The sequence below is a fragment of the Cebus imitator genome, unplaced genomic scaffold (assembly GCF_001604975.1).
Source record: "Cebus imitator isolate Cc_AM_T3 unplaced genomic scaffold, Cebus_imitator-1.0 Scaffold131, whole genome shotgun sequence".
In the NCBI taxonomy this organism is placed as follows: domain Eukaryota; kingdom Metazoa; phylum Chordata; class Mammalia; order Primates; family Cebidae; genus Cebus; species Cebus imitator.
The window spans coordinates 3727379-3749037 of NW_016107446.1; the positions used below are offsets into that span (position 1 = coordinate 3727379).

At 42.3% G+C, this 21659-nt stretch overlaps 1 protein-coding gene across 1 annotated transcript in view; it reads left to right on the forward strand.

The window, feature by feature from the left end:
- The first annotated feature begins 10050 nt into the window (after positions 1-10050).
- LOC108312951 (sulfotransferase 1C4-like) overlaps positions 10051-21659 on the forward strand; it is a 34775-nt gene continuing 23166 nt past the window's right edge. Inside the window, exons 1-4 of the mRNA XM_037742958.1 lie at positions 10051-10240; positions 15603-15717; positions 17274-17385; positions 20078-20204. Of these exons, the coding sequence (XP_037598886.1) occupies positions 10051-10240; positions 15603-15717; positions 17274-17385; positions 20078-20204 (544 nt within the window). The remainder of the gene's footprint in view (positions 10241-15602; positions 15718-17273; positions 17386-20077; positions 20205-21659) is intronic.

Here is a 21659-nt window from a genome sequence, read left to right on the forward strand (position 1 = left end):
TTCTTTACTATATTATTATTTGTCTCTATGTATGACTAACACTGAAAATAATTTTGCTGTTTAAGGAAGTAATGGTTTGGCTGTGTCCCCACCCAAATTTTATCTTGAATCGTAGCTCCTATATTTCCCACATATTATGGGACGGACCCCATGAGAGATAATTGAATCATTGAGGTGGTTTTCCCCATACTGTTCTCATGGTAGTGAATAAGATCTAATGATTTTACAAGGATTTTCCTTTTTCCCTTGACTTTCATTCTCTTTTGTCTGCCACCATGTAAGATGTGCCTTTTCACTTTCTGCCATGATTGTGAGGCCTCCCCAGCCTTGTGAAACTGTGAGTCTACTAAACCTCTTTTTCTTTATAATTTACTCAGTCTTGGGTATATCTTCATCAGCACTGTGAAAATAGACTAATACGGTAAATTGGCACTGGTGGAGTGGGGCACTGCCATAAAGATACCCAAAAATGTGGAAGTGACTTTGGAACTGGGTAACATGCAGAGGTTGGAACAGTTTGGAGGGCTCAGAGGAAGACAGGAAAATGTGGGAAAGTTTGGAACTTCCTAGAGACTTGTTGAATGGCTTTGACCAAAGTGCAGTGTTTTGGGGGTAAGTGGTGGGAGATAACTGAATCATGGGGGCAGTTTCCCCTGTATTATTCTCATGGTAGTGAATAAGTCTCACAAGATCTGATGAGTATATGAAGGGTTTCCTTTTTCACTTGGCTCTCATTTTCTGCTTCCATGTAAGACATGCCTTTCACCTTCCACCATGCTTGTGAGGCCTCCCCAGCCATGTGGAAATGTAAGTCCATTAAACCTCTTTTCTTTATAATTTACCCAGTCTTGGGTATGTCTTTATCAGCAGCATGAAAACTGACTAATACAAAGATAGTAAAAATAATAATAATAATTCACCCCACGGTTAGCAATGATCTCAAATACTAAACTGCATTCTGATTTTTAATTGGTTGGTTGGTGGTTGGTTGATTGATTGGTCTGTTCATGGAAAAAATATTCAATGACACTTATTAAAGCACAGTAGGGCAGATTTTAGTCAGGACCATCTTCACACGTGTAGGGACCATGGCAATGGGGTCTTGCAGTAGAAGATATTGTGTTCAACTCTTAATACAATATGGGCAAGTAGGAATTTATAGCCATGTAGTAGAGTGAAGAAGGAGGGATAGAAAATTACTAAGAGGAAACATCATGGGTAAGGGAAGGGATGGATTCTAGCTACAGTGATCCAACAGGATTGTTGCTAAAGATAGGCCAGGGTGATTAGATATTACCTGGGCAATGGGGGAGGATGAAGAACCTGATCAGATTTTGAGGTTAGCGAGTTCCTACTAAATTGACTTAATAGCTTTCTTGCAAAAACTGGATTTTTTTCAAGAAGGTACACAGAGGGGTATAGGAGATATATTAGGAGACTGACTAAAGTTTGGTCAAGCAAATAGTCTCTCATTTGGTTTAAATTCTTTCTGCTTCCTTTTCCTTCACTAGCTAGGACCTAAACCTGCCTACTTTGAAGTTTAGTATTTCAAAGAGCTTTGAAGTTTAATGCTGTGAGATTACATGGGACTATGAGTTTTTTTAAACATCAACAAATCACCTTTAAATTCAGCTTCCAACGACCAGTGGAAACTATATGGCAACGGGAACATGTAGAATCAAGGTCAAGAATGAAAAGCCACCAGTAAAGCACAGTTTTGCAACTCAACCAGTTGCCCACAATTTAAGCAAGAAGGGATCAATCAAACAAGAACAGAGATGCAAGAAATAGAACCAGTTCCAGGAAATTCAGTATTTAAGCTAAGATGCATAGGGCCCTAGCACACCCTGTCCCCCTATATGCGTGCACCATATGTATGCACCAGCAGCTCAAAAGAAATAATTTTGTTTCTTTCCTCCTAAAGTTATAGCCATCCTTCATTTACTCATTTATTCATTCATTCATTCTCAATTGTACGCGTACTATGTGCCAGGTACTGTGTGAATAATGGGAATGCTCACAGTGGTGAGCAAAGTTCTTTCCCCTGTGGATTTTATGGTCTAGCATGTGAAGCAAAAGTCCACTAAGTCATGACACATGTCACCAATTGAGGAGAATGCCATGCGAGATGGTTTCAGGCTTTGAGAGGCCACAGCAGATCAGCTGGGACTGGGGACTGAGGCACAGCTTTCCTGACAGGACACGGTTCTTCCCAGATGTAAAGCATATGCTGGCTTTATCTAGGCAAGAGACAGAGACTGGGCAGAGAGAAGGAAACCCAGGAGCAGGCTTGGTGAGGGGGGCCTGTTTGAGGGCCAGGAGAAAGGGCTGTGAGGAGAAGAGCAGTAAGCTCAGGGAGAACCGGCAAAATAAAGTCCCAAAGAAAGGCGGGCATGTCACATGGAGCCTTAATGGTGATAGCAGAATGTTAGACTTTATCCTAGGAGCATCAGGAAGCCCCTGCAGGCTCCAAGAAAGATGGTGAAACATTGAGATTAGCATGTCAATATATCCATTGTGGCTGTGCCGTACACACAGTACGAGGGTGGGAGCCACACTGGTGCAGTTAAGAGGGCTGGGAAGTGTTCACGGGTATGGAGACTTTCAGGATTAAGGTAAGAGGTAGGAAGCTGGCCTCCCTCAGCCTCTCACACCTGGTTACAAAAGTAGGACATAGAATTTCAGGTTGACCAGAAGGTTACTCGTTCCTTATAAAAAAAAAAAAAAATTAAGACAGGGTCTCACTCTGTTGCCCAGGCTGGAGTGTAGTGTCACAATCGTGGCTAACTGCAGCCTCAACCTCCTGGGCTCAAGCAATCCGCCCACTTCAGTATCCTGAGGAGCTAGGACCACAGATGTGCACCATCACACTTTGCTAATTTTTATTTTTTACTTTTTGTAGAGACAGGATCTCACTATGTTGCCCCGGCTGGTCTATAACTCCTGGCATCAAACAATCCCCCTACCTTGGTTTCCCAAAGCACTGGGATTACAGGCATGAGCCACTGTGCCTGGTCTTTTTCATTTTAACTGCAGACACAGTTCTTTAGTATATAGTATGCTAAATACAACTGGAGATTCATGAGAAGAGAAAGAGCAATAGGAAAAGATTAGGGTGACCGAGCAGCAGGCAAACTAGGAGAGGTTGAGAGATCTCTCGAAAAAGAAAAATGTGGTCTGAGATATTTAACAGATTCTCTATCAGGACTGTTTCTCATATGCAGCAATATATCTGACCCAAATGGCACAATTTACTTAATGTCTTAATAATACAAAACTAGACTCGCCCAAACAGGTTACTGCAAGTCAGAGACCTCAGAGTTTAGGCCAATGCTGGTCAGGTTGTCAAGTGTTTGTGGTGAGTGACTCGTGTGGTATTCTCTGCTCTGTCTGTGGCAGGCCAGGTCTCATAAACAGCTGAACAGGCAGGCCTCCATAACAACTGTTTCAGCACTTAGTGGTTAAATATTAAAAGTTGAAAGAACCAGTGCCCTTATACAAAGGCTGGAATGTAACAAAAGCCCACAAAGAGTTTTGCATGGGCCTTTCCTGGGCCTTGAAGCATGAAAAACAATGAAGGAATCTTTAACAGGACCCAGGCCTCCACAAACAAGTTTTACTGGCGGTCTAAAGGAACTCCACAAACCTCCATGATTTAGCAGGAGACAAGATAATAGTAATCGCCCTGGCACCTGGACCCATCCAGATTAAGTAAATTTACTGAGACTCCAGAGGAAGGCCTTCAAAACTCAGATCTTAATTATAGATTAGAAGATGTTAATCATTTATGTCTTTAGATGAATGCACACTTACATGTAGACATATAGCTTAGAAGGTATACAAGCTCTGGAAAACTTTGTAATTTTGAGTTGGTCTGGCAATATTTTCCAGGCCTTCCCCCGGTACCCAGTTACAGAATTAAACTCTCTTCTTCCCTAGTTCATCTGCATCTCGTTATTGGGCCGTGAGAATAAGCAGCCTGATCCTCGGTTTGGTCTAGGAACATGCCTAGTCAAGGGCATAACTATGGGACAGAATAGAGGTTGGTCCATGGCCATTCAGCCCTGCCCTCTCCTGCATCTCTTCACCCAGCCACACCTTTCCCACTCCTTCTTCTCCCCCTCCCACTCAACAAAGGATGAGCTGGCCAATCATTTTGAAATGGAGAATACTAAAAGCACAGGGGAAATGCAGATAACTTCTAGCATTTCCTGTCCCCTCAAGAGAATACTTACATAGATTTTTCAACAAGAGAATACCATGGTCTAACTGTGTGAGGTATTAATGGAGGTTAATTTATAAAAAAGAAGGAGGAAAGCTGTACTTGCTTTCTCACCAGGGAACCCTATGGCCTGAGCCAGGTCTGAGTTCTGTGCTTAGGCTGCCTGGATCTAAACTAGGCGTTGTTAGCAGGGTGCTGCAGGAGCAAGACTGACCTCACCAACTGCATGGAAGCTGGGTGAGGCCCCTTGCTACTGGCTATCCCTTACTCCCCTGATGAATTCTACGCAAGGCAGAGACAGCCACACTCCCCTCTGAATCATAATCCCATTGGCCTGAGAACCACCCTGCATCCCCCAGTGGCCGTAGCAAGCCAGGCCCAAAAGCTCAGACCTGCCTCACCCTGCCCCATAAACACTGGGAAGCTTTATGATCCCACCCATTAGCTGAGAAACAAGAATACTTCCCCTGGTCAACTTAGAGCAAGCTTATATCCTGCTTCTTCTACTGCAGCACGTGCTGTCTTGCAAATTCCACCTCCTGGCTGGAAGCCATCCAACTGAGACCCTTACAGAAACACTTGGCAGAGAAACACTGCTCCCAGGAAGAAGAAAACAATAGCTAACACCACTGCCTGCAACACCCTGGTCCTGAGTCTGCCCACGTTATGACTTCACTGCTGGCATAACTAATATTTGAGAAAGTCAGCACACTAAGCTTATCTACAACCAAGTAATCTCAGAGTCTACGTCACTTCCCTGTCACTTGCTGGGAGACCTGGATATGGATCACATCACAGAACTCTTTGCTGATATTCCCCAGTACCAGCCCAGAGCCTGGTAGCCCTCTGAGGGGCTTGACCCAGAAGAGCAATAATAATCACTGGAGTCCAGCTCTGAGGAAGCCCCATTCTCAGGAGAAGGGAGAGAACACCACATCAAGTGATCACCTCATGGGACAAAAGAATCTGCACAGCAGGCCTTGAGTTCCAGATCCTTCTGCTGGTGGGAAAGTTTCTAACAGCAGAGACACAACTGCAGTGCTGGGCACAGTAGGGAAAGTTTCGGTGAGCAAGATTAACAATATCACGAATATCAAGATGAAGAGAATTTAAAGAACATCTCCCAGATTTGGTTTCCTTGCTTTCCTTTATTGTCTCCCCTAAATCCCCTCATGACAACTTGTTGTCCTTTCCCCACCCAAGAGCATGCAGAACATGAAGTTCAAAAGATAATGGAATTTATGGGGAAGAAACTAGATGAAGAGGCTGTCAAAAGTATTGCTCAGCAGACATCACTTGAAAGTATGAGGAAAAACTAGATGACCAACCATGTGGCAATAAATTGTGACATCATGAACCACTCCATCTCCCAGTTTATGAGGAAAGCTGCCTGCCAACCACCATGAATTTCTTTGAGAACAATATTATTACATAACTAGTATTTTGGAAAGGAATATTAATATGCTTGTTTCCTTATTTTTTTAAAGAAAGATCTCACTCTGTCACCCAGGCTGAAGTGCAGTGGTACAATCACAGCTCACTACAACTTTAAACACCTGGGTTCAAGCAGTCCTCCCATCTGCAGCCTTCCAAGTAGCTGAGATCACAGGTACACACCACCATGCCCAGCTAATTTTTTTTATTTTTCGTACAGACAGGGTCTAACTATGTTGCCTAGGCTGGTCTTGAACTTCTGGGCTCAAGCAATTCTACCTTGGCCTCCATAGTGCTAGGATTACACGCATGAGCCACCATGACTGACCTTAAAACCTTTTTAACTAACATGATACTGCCAATTATTCTGAGTTTTTCTCAAAATATTAATAAGTCTTTGAAAGAAAATTGATTGTGATGTGTACCTGTTATAAGAATTCATACTTTTTAATTATCTGTAAGGTTTCACTTTAAGGAAAAAGCGTTCAGATTAGACTTCCTCTCCAATCTCTCAAGCATGATTGCATTGCTTTTCAGGGACCATGGGAGAGTGAAAGCATTACTCCACAGTGGCACAGAATGAGAGATTTGATGAAGACTAAGGAGGAAAATGGCTGACTCTTCGCTGACCTTCCACATGGAGATATATATATATATATATAGAGAGAGAGAGAGAGAGAGAGAGAAACAAAGCTGTACTACACAGGGGCAATTTCAATACCTTATGTTCCAATTTTTATTCCCCTTATCACTGCTTTTCCCTAGAAATGACTTCCTGAGCTTGCTCAAATTATAAATTACCCTTTCCTCTCTGCAAGCACCTGGAAAATAAAATCATTTTGTTAGCTAAGGAGCTGAGCTCAATGTGCTTCATAAACTGACAGAATAGTTGTAACAGAAACTATGGAACCTTGTCAAAAGTCTGGTGGTTAACTCTCCAAACCAAAGTTTCAAGGTCCTGAGGTCAGCTGGCCACATTCTTCCGCCCATCACCTGGCCCTGTCCTTCTCAGGAGGAGCATCTTCTCAGATGGGCACTTGGAAGGAGAACCCCCCGACAGTTTTGCTAAAACTTTCTGAGAATTAAACCAGTCTAAGATTTTGCCTACCCAGTCTTCCTTCCTTCCCTCTTTCCTGCCCTTCTCCACAGAGGTTACTACTACACCAGGCTCTGACAGCCCTGCTCATTTATCCCTCACAAGCATTGTCCCCCAGTAAGTCTCTTACTCTTACTATATCTCAGTGACAGGCCAAGCATCTGCCTATCACTGAAAAGGGAGCATTATTCTCCCTTTGTTAAAGGGACCATTACATTTATGATTTACTGTTAAATTCAGATGTGTGAGTATTAGGTTGAGTCATTTGAAATTGGTGCCAAAAAAGAAAGCAAACATTCAAGTATCGCACAGAAAGTTCAGAAAGATGAGAATTACTGAAACAGGATTTTGAAGGAGGGGTGTGTAGAGAAAACCCTCACCCCTGGGGAAGGAGCACAGATTGGCCAGGGCTCTGTCCCTGAGGTCACTGTGAATACGCTGGCTCTGAAGTGATCTGCACACTGACTCTGCTGCTGCTATAGGAAGTGAGTTATTTCAGGGTTACCACTCCCTGGAGCAAGAAGGCAGCAAAAAGGGCAAGTCTCTACCCCTTCTCTTGCCTCTCAGTCTCCTTGTGAGCAAAGACTCAAAGAAGAGGCGTCAGCTGGCGCAGTAGAAACACGGATGGCAGAGTCCCAGCCCCACATCTCAAAGAAAACTCATGACACGTGAACTAGGATGTGAGAGGCAATAAATTTAAAAACAAGCCAGCCAATATCTGACCTTTTTAAGCTCAAAAATGGCCATTTCAAATGGTTTAAGCTAGTTTGTGTGTTTGTGTGTGTGTAAATATAAATGTATATATGTAAACATATATGTATATATATAAATCTGTTAAATAAATAAATATACAAGAAATAAATCAAAAGACTTAACAGTGTTGGTGAACACTCCCTCTCCACCTTCTGTTGGGGACTCCAGGTAGCAGGTCTTCTCTGAAGTCTCTGAGTCCCTGCAAGGGCTCTCAGAAACAGCGATAGTGCCTGAAGCTGAGGCTGAGAAATGACTGAGAGTGGGATAACACCGCGGCTACTGTGAGTTTGGTAGAATTCTCTCCATCTGACCAGTTGAGGCAATGTTTCTCTGCTGGCCTTTATAATGGTTTGTTTGAAATGTGCAGTTAATGCCAATGCCCAGTATGTCAGATGACACATTCTAGAAAGTAAATGAACAGTATGAGCTCTAAAATCCCTCCAGCATGACGAAGCGAAGCCCCCTTGCTTGGGTTGAGTCAATCTAAATGCTAAAAGAAATCCTGGCAGAGGTGGTCTCTGGAAAAGCCTGCCTCTCCAACACAGTGACAGGAGCCCATTTGTTCAGCAGCCCATTGTTCTTCGGCCACTCACTTCAAACTGAGTAGAAGTTACAGCTCCAATAAGGCAGACACCTGACTGAGCCAACAGCTAAGTGACATAAATAAGGGGCTGCCAGTCCTCCCACACTGCCAGGGAGTCCAAATCTCAGAATTAGAAGAAGCACTTAGAGAGCATTCAGACAGGTGGTCAGGTAGCTCTTTTCATATCATTAACTGAAGTGTCATTGTTTATGTATTGAAGAACTGGAAGTTTCTACTAAGGCTAAATATACCAATGATCCAGCAATTCAAATCATAGTCATGCACTCAAAAGAATATGAGAGAGTGCATCTGTCCACAAAAAAAAAATAGTGAAAATGTCATAGGAGGTCTATTCATAATTACCAAAAATTGGTATCACCCCTTATGTCCATCAAAAGAAGAATGGATTTTAAAATTCTGGTATATTCATTCAGTGATATAGCATATGGCAATAGAAATAAATGAACTATCCCAGCTACTCAGGAGACTGAGGCAGGAGAATTGCCTGAACCCAGCAGGCGGAGGTTGCGGTAAGCCAAGATCGCACCATTGCACTCCAGCCTGGGTAACAAGAGCGAAACTCCATCTCAAAAAAAAAAAAAAAAAGAAAGAAAGAAAGAAATGAACTACTGATACTTGCTGCTGATACTTGATGAATTTCAAAGACATTATGTTGAAAGAAGAAAGCCACACACGAAGAAGTATATAATGTATGATTCCATTAATATGAGGTTTAAGAATAGACAAAACTATCCCAGCACTTTGGGAGGTCAAGGCGGGCAGATCAAGAGGTTAAGAGATCCAGACCATCCTGGCCAACATGGTGAAACCCCATCTCTACTAAAAATACAAAAAAATTAGCTGGGCGTGGTGGCGCATGCCTGTAGTCCCAGCTACTTGGGAGACTGAGGCAGGGGAATTGCTTGAACCGAGGAGGCGGACGTTGCAGTGATCCAAGGTCACACCACTGCACTCCAGCCTGGTGCCTGGTGACGTAGTGAGACTCTGTCTCAAAAAAAAAAAAAAAAAGAATAGACAAAACTAAACTACAGTGACAAAAGTCAGAATAGCCTCTGCCTTGGGTGTGGGGCACTGGTACAGCATTGACTGGGAAGGAGCAGGAGGGAACTATCAGAAGCAATGGGAATGTCCTATATCTTGATCTGGATGGTGGTTACGTGGGTGCATATAGAAGTATAAATTCATCAAGACGTAAACTTATACTTTGTGCATTTGCCTGCATGTAAGCTGTGCCTCGATATAAAAAAACTCGTTGTAATAACAGTCCTCAAATATTGCAGTCTAACCTCTCACAGAAAAGAAACAGACCTGAGAATTAGGTAACTCTCTGAGTATTAGAAGTTGAGATGGAATTTCCAGGTGGACTGCCCCAGCTGGCAACATGTGCACCTAACATGCACACCTAGCATGTGATATGTCAACGAAGCATGGGTCTGCTTAGGTCTAGGGAATGTGTTTCTCCAAATCTCCAGGGATAACCAAACCCAGAAGAGAAAATCACTCTTCTTTCTGTAGGGAGAGTAACTCCAGATGAAGAGAAGGAAGAATGAAGGGAATTCCTGAAGACTTGCTCCAGGCATTCCTTCAGTGATTTCTTCTAAATTCCTCATCTCCGTGGGTAACCGTGGGACCAGTAAGTGACCTCCTGGAATTGGGCAGGCTCCTGGACTGGTGCCTCGCTGCTGCTCTTCCCCCTGGCAGTACGGAGGGGGAGCCCTACCAGAGTCTCGCCAGTAGAAAAGGTAAGGCCTATTCTGGTACAATGCTGAAGACTTTTTTCCAGTTCCACCCAGAAGCCATGCAAATTGTCTATCTTTGTTTGCCTGAACATATTTACCTGTAATGAATGACCAGAGCTCTGTGCCCAAAGCACTGAATACATAAAACCCATGTGAACCTCTGCTTTCATTTACTTTTCACTTTCCCCTGCTGGTGAAGACCATGGTGGAAGAAATGGCTAACGATAAGGTGGAGAAGACAAGTGAGTTACAATGGGGCTTATTATGCCGAGGAGAATTTTCCCAAGTGAATGGAATCATCCTTCAAAAGAAAGTATGCGATTGCTGGGATAAGATCTGGAACTTCCAAGCAAAGCCTGATGACCTTCTCATTGCTTCTTACCCCAAAGCAGGTATGCACATGGGAAAGAGAAGAGGGAAAGTTGGAGTGTGTATCAGCACCTTATAGGGTCATGTAGTAAAATCAAAGAGCAGAAGAAGGAAGTGTCCTTCTCTAGAAATCAGACAGAATGGCAAAGGATCTAAGATTTTTCTATAATACTATAGAGATTTCTTTAGAGATAGAGTAGTTCATTTATCAAAAATAGGTAACAAGTCAAAGCAGATTCTTCAGGTTAAAAAAATCCATGTTATTCATTTTTTTCCCCTGCATTCAACAATTACCTATTAAGAAACTTCTAAATGCCAGAGACCCGCACCAAGCGTAGGATTGGTAAAATGTTCATTATCTTTGCCCTGCAGGGATTTACAGTACAGCCTAGAGAAGAACATTAAACCATTAAACAAATCTTTTCACAGATATTTGATTACCTGTGATAAGACCTTAGAAAGAAATGTAGAGTGTAATGAGAGAACATTGGAGGTCCTAATTTAGATTAGAGAATGTATTATCAGTTTGCTATGGCTATGAACAAAGTACCGCTAACTCAGTGACTTAAACAATAGATATTTATTGTCTCATAGTTTGGGACGTCAGAAGTCCAAAATCAAGGTAGCAGCAGACTTGGTTTCTTTTGAGGGCTGTGAGGAAAGCCGCTGTTCCAGGCCTCTCTCTTTGGCAGGTAAATGGCAACTTCACATTCACGTTGCACTCTCTGTGTGTGCACATCTACCTCCAAATTCCCCTTTTTATATAGACATCAGTCTTTCTGGGTGCGAGCTATTCTAATGACATCATTTCTATTTGATTACCTCTATAAAGACTCTATCTCCAAACAAGGTCATATTCTGCGATACTGTGGGTAGGAACTTCAACATATAAATAGAGGAGCACACAAGTTAGCCCATAATAGTGAGCATGAAGAGGAAGGGTTTACATATGCAGACAGGGGCAGTAGGACTTGCTGATAGATGATATGTGGGGGGTAAGGGAAAGAGAAGAGACAAGATTTGGGGGTGGAATGATCAAGTGGATGCCAGTGCCAAGCACTGAGTCAGGGAAGTACAGGTCTGAGAGGGGCCAGGGTATCTATTATTAGGCAGTTGAATGGATCGAAGGGGGTCAAATATGGACTGGGGAACACAAGATGTATATGTTGCCATTTCCAGATGAGAAAGAAAGTAGCTTAGACTAAGGAGGCAAGAGTGCAAATGGAGAGCGAGAGAAAACTTCAGATGTATTTTGGAGGTAAAATTACTTGAGATCTGAGAGGAAGGGATAACTCCTGGGTGGCTCTCTTCTGGCTTTATCAACTGAGTGGCCCCTTGTGCTGAGATGGGAGAGCCTGGGAGAAGGAGAGGCATAGAGCCTGTGCAGGAGGTGGGCAGTTAAACTACAGCTCAGTTTGGGACACGTTAAGTTCGAGATGACCTTTAGACCAGTAAGTTTTGATGTCAGGGGAGATGTCAGAAATATATCACAGAGGGAAGCCCATTCTAGCTGGAGATATAACTGGAAATGCTGCAGATTGAAACATCTCAGGTTAAATGCCCTAAGGCAGAGCCTGAGGCAAGGATTCAAGCGTACATGAGTTATTGAAGTGGTGCTTTTTAGGAAAAAAAAAAAAACAGTAAGGGTATGTGTAGGATAAGGGAGGGGAAGAGGCCAAGCAAAGAAGTGGCATTTAGTAAAGCCTTGCCCTGATGTGGTTAGGGCAGGAGGGAAGTGGAAGGATGGAGGCTGTCTCCATTAGGAGCCTCCCTTCAGAGGATGACACTTCTCCAGCAAAGCAGGGAGCTGAGAGACATGAGCGGCCAGCACTCACAGCAATGGAGAGGTTGGAGGGGGTGCAAGAGGCTGGTACAGGGGATCTGAGGAAGGCACCAACAGTGTCTACTAAAAATGATGTTTAAAACAATGGGAATGAATGGAATCACATGGGAAGAAAGCATAGAGGAAAAAGAGGGCACAGGACCAAACCCCAAGAAGCTTTCTCACTTAGACATTGGACAGAGAAGAAGCCAGAAATGGGTTGTGTCCTGGCAGCCAGTGGAGTGAATCTTCGAGCCAGAAAGATCTGAAGTAAGTACCTGTTTTGATCAAATTAATAACATGGTTGTTAGATGGGCACTGCACTTGGTGCTTGTGAACAGCCCCAGCCACAGCCTGGAATGACTACTGGGTTTCCTTTCCTCAAGTTGTCAGTTCTATCAACACAGATTCTATCTGAATCACCTAGAGGCAAGATTATCCCCTGAAAACTTGAACTGCCTTTTTCACAAAGCAAGTCAAGTTATCCAGGGTCACACTCTTACTAACTTCCCTCTAGGATAACACTTTATCAATACGGAACAAGAAATACAATGCTACAAGTGGAAAATAATTATGAAAAGAGAAATTCATTTGAGTGAGAAGTTTGTCTTCTTGGGACTCATGAGAACTGAGCATTTTCCCAGCTCAAATCCAGAAAATAAGAAAGAATGTTTTTTTCTGAGATTAGCAACAGGGCATTACAGATACTTGAGACATGTGGGAGATGGCTGACCTGATGCTGTGGTGACTTAATCATTTATCTGCCAAACTAACTCATCTGATATAGAAAGAGACACTTAATAATTAAGCTGGCACAACAGGATCAACCTGTATTGCCCTGGGCAAATTGGAAGGTGACAGTGACCCTATAAAACACAAGCCATCCCAGATGCTGGGTTCCAGGCCCCATCTACTACTTATCTAAGTCACCCTGTCATAATCTGAAATCATGATACTCACTCCCAAACCAGCCCCTTTTCTTCCCAGGAGTCAGATTCTGAGTTCAAGATAAGTATGTGAGATGTTTATTAGGGAGTGTGCCTGGAATTACTACACCTCCCCCAACCCTGGAAGTTAAGGAAAGGAAGGAAGCAGAATTAGCCAGAGGAAGAAGCTGAGCTTCAACTCAGTCCCAGCAAAAAGCCTCCTATGGTATGATCTGCAGCTGGGATGGCCCTGCAGAGTTGGTCCCATCCCAGTTGGGGAGAGGGGAACAGAGTGTTAGCCAGTCCCTAAATGGAAGATGTCCCAGGAAGGGGCCTGGAGAGGGCTGAATAGCTGGGGACCATCTACCAGCAGCATCCCAAGCAACTGGTGGAATAAACACTTCCATTCAGAAGGAAAATCCGGCTGTGCATCCAGCACCTTTTACAATCTCCATGAACAAGCTGCAGAGCACAGTCTTTGCCACAGCTTGCCTGAGCCATACCATGGCTTGCTGAGTTGCCATTCAGGTCAACATATGTGCCTGAAATTGCCACCTTGTAGGTGGAGTCCATGGAAAAGCAGACATCAGCCTGTGCTGGAAACCAGGCCATAGTGGTGACTGAGAAGCATAATGTAGTGGCACTCAGCTCCCCAGGGCAAGAGGTGAGCAGTTACTGATGAGTACCAGTCATGGTGCAAGGGGCCCTGTCAGCAGGCTGGGTTGGGAGTAAGTGTGGAATGTGAGGCTAGGAGGTCTGGCAGAAGCCCTTACACCAACCAAACAGGAATAGGGTCAAGGGATACTGAAGGAGCCCAGGTTTCCTGAGATGCTCACAGCATCTTTGATACCAAAGCCAAGTACAAAGTGGAGTCTGCAGGAAGAGGCACCCAGGACTTCCTCTGAGAGGCTACAGAGAAGCAAGGCCACATTCCATGCTCACAGTTTACAGGAAAAGGCAGAGCTAACCTATGTGGAGAAAGGCTCTCTGAAACTGTCAAAGAAGCATGGACTGGGAATTAGGACAGCACATCACCAGGAGGCAACAAAGGTTTGAAGATGAAACCAGTGCTGACTCCAGAAGGGCAGAAAGATAAATTGGTTTTAGTGCAGAGTAGGAACTGACCAGGAGCTGAGCAGCTGGTACAAGGGCACAGTCTACAGGTGGAGCCAGAGCCATGGCACTGCACCCAGGAACCTGCATCAGGGTACTAGAGAAAGGAGACCAGGATCACAGAAAACTGGCATGGGGGAACCACGACAAGAATAGCACCTTATTTCCCAGGGTTTTCCCGAGCACAGTGGTCCCATTTGTTCTAGCTCTGGCCCTCAGGATATATACCAATACCATCAAAACGTGACGACACCTACCATTTCTTTAGTGCCTACGACAAGCTGGGTTCTACCTTTTTTCTCTTCCAACTCACAAAACCACATGAGAATCAATAATGTACAACAAGTTTATGTAATTTTTCCAAAACCACCCAACTCATACGTCATATATAGGAGTTGAGTCCATTTGATTCCACAGCCCCACACACATCCAGTCCATGCTTCCCCACAGAAAAACAGGACCAGGTCAGCCAAGGGTCCTAGAAGCCAAACAAGGATGCACTTCCTGAGGACAGGCCCTGCAGAGGCCAGAATCAGTAAGATCACAGATGAGGCCATGAAGAGAAACAAATTTTACCCTCAAATGCAGCAAAGATCATTTTTTCATTTATAAGGAGTTCGCCTTTCTTATAGAAGTCACTGTTTAATCTTGCTTTGTCTTTGAAAGAGGAATTCATTCAATCTCATTTTTTCAGCTTGTGGATTATTTGAAATTCTTACTTTTTCTTCCTTTTCGTATTATGGACATTGTGTCAGTTTCTTGGTTCTAAAAAAAAAAAAAAAAAACTAGACTACTTATTAGCAGCCAGAGTTTTTTTTGGTTTTTTTTTCCCATTTATTTTATTGCATTTTAGGTTTTGGGGTACATGTGAAGAACATGCAAAATTGTTGCATAGGAACACACGTGGCAGTGTGATTTGCTGCCTTCCTCCCCATCACCTACATCTGGCATTTCTCCCCTTGCTATCTCTCCCCAGCTTCCCACCCCCCACTGTCCCTCCCCTATTTCCCCCCAACTGACCCCAGTGTGTAGTGCTCCCCTCCCTGTGTCCATGTGTTCTCATTGTTCAACACCCGCCTATGAGTGAGAACATGCGGTGTTTGATCTTCTGCTCTTCTGTCAGTTTAGCAGCCAGAGTTTTTAATGATAAAGTTAATGTTTGGGAATTTCTGTGATTTTCTTCAAATGGAAATTTTAAAAATAATCCCTGTTGTTACATATAATAGTTATTTGTATTATCGTTTTATATATTATATATTAATGCATTTATATATTATTTATATATTAATGCATATTCAGATTTTTTAAGCACATCATTGGAGTAAAAAATAAAGAAGTCACATTTCTGCCCTTAATCTTTCTGGTGAGGAAAAGATAATAGCTGGTTTTGGTTTTCATTCAATGTCGTAAGCAACATAAGTGAGGTATTAGCAGGCAAATTAATTTTTTATAACATGTTTCTAAATTCTAAGTTGCAGAAAATCAAAAATCAGTTCCTCAGATCTTTATTCTACTTTCTTTCAGGAACCACTTGGACACAGGAAATTGTAGATCTGATACAAAATGATGGAGATATTGAGAAGAGCAGGCGTGCTCCCATTCAACTTCGACAACCTTTCCTGGAGTGTATAAAAATGACGTACTGGGGTAAGTCTTCCATTTACAAACTCACAGTCCTCACATAAAGGTGAACAATTCAGGAGTAGAGAGTCTGAAAGTCGAACATATTTTGGGGGGGAAATACTCCCTTTAATCCCTAATTCTAAGTACTGGGTGAAAAATAACTTTCCTCGTGCAAATCTAGACAGATGCTTTTGCTTAATGTATTTCACTTTAACACTTAACAATAGAGAGGTACAATCTATCTATTAAATAAAATATTCAACCAGTTACAAGTGCCAATCGTTAGCTACACATTTCTCACCCAACAGAGTCCCTGCTTCCTCATGTGGCACCCCAGTGTCAGGGCCAAAGATGCCTGGCACCAAGGACCACAGATTCAAATTTGGGATGCACCATGCACTTCCCATGGAAAAACAGTAAGTGTCATAGTCATAGCTAAGACAATCATAGCACATACCAGGAGCTAGGCATTATTCTAAATACTTTTTGCATATTAACTCACTTATTCTTCACAACTTATGAGGTAGCTGCCATGTTATATGTGAAGAAATTAAGATACAGAGAGATTATGATTGCTCAAGGTCCACAATTAATAGGTAGCAGAGCCAAGATTTGGACCCAAGAATTCTGTTTCCTAAGTTCATGCTCTCAAGCACTAAGCTATGCAGTGTGCGTGAATGTGTGTGTGTCTCCTATGTGGACTCCAGGTACAGGTATCTGAGGGATAGAGTGGAATTAAATAGACCATGTTGGATCAACATGGGCACCTGGTCATCTTTAATTAGAATTTTTCTACAGAAATCCATCCTAGTTCCATCTGAACAACTGACTTATGATCTCATCTTTGGGAAATGAATGAACAAACTAATGGCCTAAAACCAAATCTTGTTTGTTGCCTTCTCTCTCATTCTTCTTTTGGGGGAGAAGGGGTAGGATGGGGGAACTAGACTAACATGTGCCAGGTTTTCCAAACCGCTCAGTTGGTGTCACACCAGTGTGCTTGAGAAAAACAGCCAAAATTAGGGTTAAATATAACGAAGAACAGGTTTTGAAAAGTGTTCTACTCCATACTAAATCACCTCGGTTTGACCCTGGAGGCCATCTGTGGACACATCTTTGAGAGTCCTCAAGATCTTTACAATAATTTCTTAATTATTATTTTCATGGTAATTAAAAAATATAAAGTAGGCACATTCTGGGTCACCTGGATGATCACCATGTAACCTGAATTCTGTCAATGTGGTCTCATGGTCCTCATTTGCATTGGTGCCAACAATCCCTTGTGGCCAAGTGGAACTGTGGTAATTTCTAAAGGCTAATGGGATGAGAAATGGAGAGAGCACTCAACAGTAAATAATACACCAAATGAAGGCCAAAGTAGCAAAGAATCAGAGGTACAAAAGGAAATACAAAGTGCTAAATACTAAAAGAAAATAGGGAGAAATAGTTTCTTATCATCTAGGAATGAAAAAAGCATAACATGGCACAAAACCCAGAAACCATTAGAAAAAAAACTGATAATATCAATTGCATAAAAAATTAAAACTTTTTTAAAATCAGAGAATGAGTCAGGAAAATTTTTGCAGGGATTGACGAGGCTAACATGATGCCTTCCCCAAGGACCCTGAAAACTCATCTTCCTGTACAACTACTGCCTCCATCCTTCTGGGAGGAAAACTGTAAGGTAAGCTTGAAACAGAAAATATTCAGAGACAGATTTTCCTCATGAAAACATAGGGAGCAGTTTATTGTGTCATAACTATTGCCCAGTCATCCCCAGATTGTATCTGCCAGGAGCAGATTATGGAATCTACAATCATATAATATGTTCTTAATCTCTCAGAGATAAGGATGTGCTTAGCATATACCTATATCAAGAAGAGAGAGAGGATCAACATTTACTAGGCTCATTTCTGAGTATCTCATCCCCTTAATAATGCTATAAGGTAGAGGTACCTGAGCACATTGTAGCTCAGAGATGTTGCATAACTTGCCCAATGACAAACACATGGACGGTGGAAGAGATGGGCTGCAAATCCACCTCTTTCTTACCACAGCCCATGCTCTTTCTGCTACTCTACACCACCCACTCTATGCCTCCTATAACTACAGAACTCTTCCGAAGCTTCTAGGCAGTTGGCCTCCAGCCAGCCTTAAGGTAATGAGTATTTAAATGATCAGAAAGTGGCACTGAAGGAATCTTAAAAACTGTATGATCTACTGTCCTCTCACTTTATCTCACTTGTAGATAAACTGTCTCTTTTAAGCATCTAAAGGTGCCTACAAGCAGCAAGCCCTAGTCATTCTGAGACCTGATGAAAGTCAAATTTTTGTAAACATCAAAATTATTTTCCAACTGTAGCCTACAGGGGTGCAGATGCATTTTCATTTATGTCTCAAATTGGTCACTAAGGAATTTTTTTAATTCTTTCAGAGCACCAAGATACCATTTATTGCCTTTCAATCTAAAAAAGTATTCCTCTACAGGGAGAATCTGTAAATGGACCTTGGCACTAAGCCAAAGCAGTCCCAACCTTCATTTTCCATGTGGCATTCGGTGCCCTCTGACAGTCTTGTCAAGATTCGCACCTTTACTCTCTCTGGTTCTCTAGTGACATCCAGGGTCTTACTCCACTTACTGGTCCTAGTGGATTTTCCTATGTAGACATGGAGTCTGGGGGCAGACGTAGCTGAATGACTGAAAGCAAATGGAAATATGTTGTTAATACAGATAGAGCCAGGCTGATCTGGGAGTGTCAGTAAAATAAGAATAATATAACAGCAATTTAACAAGTATCAAAAGTATGCTCAAGTACCTCCACCTTATAGCATTATTAAGAGGCTGAGAGGCTCAGGACTGAGCCTAGTAGATGTTGATCCTCTCTTCTCGAAGTAGGTATATACTGAGCTCATCATTAGCCATGACAGATTAAGAACTGGGTAAGGCATTATGGGAGCAGAAGTGGGAAGTACAAAACTCCTTGACAAGGGGTGTCAACAAGAGTGACAGAGAAGTCAGGGCATGAGGAATAGACATAATTTTTTCAAGTAATAAGAAAGGGAAGGGCATTCCATGTTACTGAAAGAGCAGAAGCCAAGACTTAAGAAAATAGGTCCAAGGCCACAAAAGAGGCATGAGCAGTGGGAAGGAGCCAGAGATGCCTTGTTACACAGCCTTGCCTGCTAAGATGTTTGAACTTAACCTATAGGCTACTTGGATCCCACTGAAGATGTGAAGTGAACAAGAAAGTGACATGATCCCATTTACATTGTAGAAAGTTCCCCTGGGGGATGTGGTGGTTGGGAGGGGTGAACAGAACTTGGGCAAGATGGAAAACAGGATATCTGTGAGGAGATGGTAGCAATAGTCCAGGAAAAGAATTTAAAAGGCTTGGGTTAAGACAGAGGCAGTGAGAAAATGAATTCCAAATGTACACAACAGACAGAATTCACAAGACCTCTCAATGACTGGCTATGGAAGATGTGGAATAAGAACCATCTCGTATGATTATGTCACTATAACTGTTGATGGTAGTACCATTAATGGAAAGAGATCATAAAAGAGGAGCAGTAAGTTTGTGTGAAGATGAATTGAATTTTGACCCCATTGAGTCTAAAACGAATGCAGAACATTCAGGTAGGGATACAGATATGAGTCTCTAGCACAGGAGACAAATTTGTGAGTCATAAACATATGAAATTTACAGCAATAGAAGAAAATAGCAAAAAAAATAGAAAAAGTAAATAAAGCAAAAATAAAAGTAGACCTAGACCCATGCAGAGCACTAAAAAAGGCCAACATTTAAATTAAATATTTCAAACTTTTAGTGATCATAAACCCCATGGAGAATCTATGGAAAATTGTGACTCTACTCCTGACAAAGTGCACATCTATACAAAATTCAGCATACACTTTTAGAGAGAGGCACAGACCTCTTGATGGTCATCATTTTAAGACTCCCTGTTTTAGGAGCCGAATGGCAGAGCAGGACCCACTAAAGAAGGACAACCAGAAACATTATAGGACAGCCACAAAATCAGCACTACCACAGAAGGAGGGAGGGCAAGTGTGACCAGGAGAAAGTGAGCAAAGGGAATCGGAGGGTGGGATCACATAGAGCCTGAACACCAGGTTGAGAACTTTGAACTTAATCATAGGAGCAATGTAGAGAAATTGACAAGTTTTACACAGGGGAGTAGCCTTACCTGATTTCCATTTTTACAAGATCATTCTGGCTGCTGGATGATGAGTGGAAGAGAAAAAGAAACATTCATGGCCTTTAGGACATGGTTACCAGAACACATATACTGTGCACACTGACTGCCCAATCTCTAACTTCTTCTATCATTTATATTGTTTCTTCTCACCACTTTAGATAATCTATGTGGCAAGAAATCCCAAGGACAACCTGGTGTCCTACTACCATTTTCAAAGGATGAACAAATTACTCCCTGACCCAGGAAGCTGGGATGAGTACTTTGAAACAGTCCTGGCAGGCAACGGTGAGCCAAGTGCATGAAACCAGCCTTCACCTATGTCTGCAAAGGATAAGATTTCCCCATCAAATTCTTCTTCTTGAGAAAAAAAGTCAGTGTAGAAGGGGCTTAGCTTGTCTTGGAGACTAGGACTAGGGGCAACATCCTGAGAGATGTGGCATAGTCCTGGCTGTCATCTGTGGTCAATGGATTTGTTTCCAATTGTAATATAGCCTCTGAATGAGGTCAAACCAGTATTGTAGGCAAGCCAGCTATATGAGAAGGTCCCAACTCTAAGCCTGTGTTAGATGTTTTACATGCATTAACTTGTTTTATCTTTGGAGTAACCCTATAAGCTTGGTAACAATATTCATCATTTGTAGGTGATGAAACTGAGGCTCAGTGAGTTTGAGTAACTTGCCTATGATTACTCTGCTAGCAAGAGCAGGGGCTAGAATTTGAACATAGGCAGGTTTACTTAAGCTCCAACCCTGTGTGCTTGGCAGCTGAAGTCTTCCCAGTTGCCTGCACGTTCAACTGGAAAGAAAGACATGGTTTAATGTGCATGCAAGTTTTCCAACCATGAACATCATTTGAATTGGTGGTGCAGTGGTAGCCCCTGACACTGTAGGATCACAAATGATCACATGCAAAAATGTAGGTCTTTCAATCATGCTTCCACTGTCAAAACTGAGTCTTCACAAGTTTCCTGATGTTTTTCTAAGTCTCAAATGCTGTATATCTTTTAATACATCAATTGTTCTCCTAAAGAAGGCTAAAGGGTACTAAAAGGTGATAAGATTATTGAAGCTGGAAAATAAGTTCATGGAAATTCATTACACTATTTCCTCTACTCTTGTATATATTTGAATACTTTCATAATAAAAACATTTCTCAAAAGTTAAAAAATGGTAATTTAAGCAAGCCTTTACAATGCTATACTTATGGGGAAGTACAATATAAATAAAATATCAAATTTGTTTACAGCATTAAGATGAATTGGCAGCTTTGCATGATTAAAACCTTTAACATTTACACCAGAGCACTTGATTATTCAAGTTAAAAATTTATAGCTGAAACACTTTTGCTAATTATTTTTTGCCATTTATTTATTTTATTGCATTTTAGGTTTTGGGGTACATGTGAAGAACATGCAAGATTGTTGCATAGGTACACACGTAGCAGTGAGATTTGCTGCCTTCCTCCCAATCACCTACATCTGGCATCTCTTCCCTTGCTATCTCTCCTCAGCTCCCCAACCCCCACCGTCCCTCCCTATTTCCCCCCAACTGACCACAGTGTGTAGTGCTCCCCTCCCTGTGTCCATGTGTTCTCATTGTTCAACACCCACCTATGAGTGAGAACATGTGGTGTTTGATCTTCTGCTCTTCTGTCAGTTTGCTGAGAATGATGGTTTCCAGGTTCATCCATGTCCCCACAAAGGACACAAACTCATCGTTTTTGATGGCTGCATAATATTCC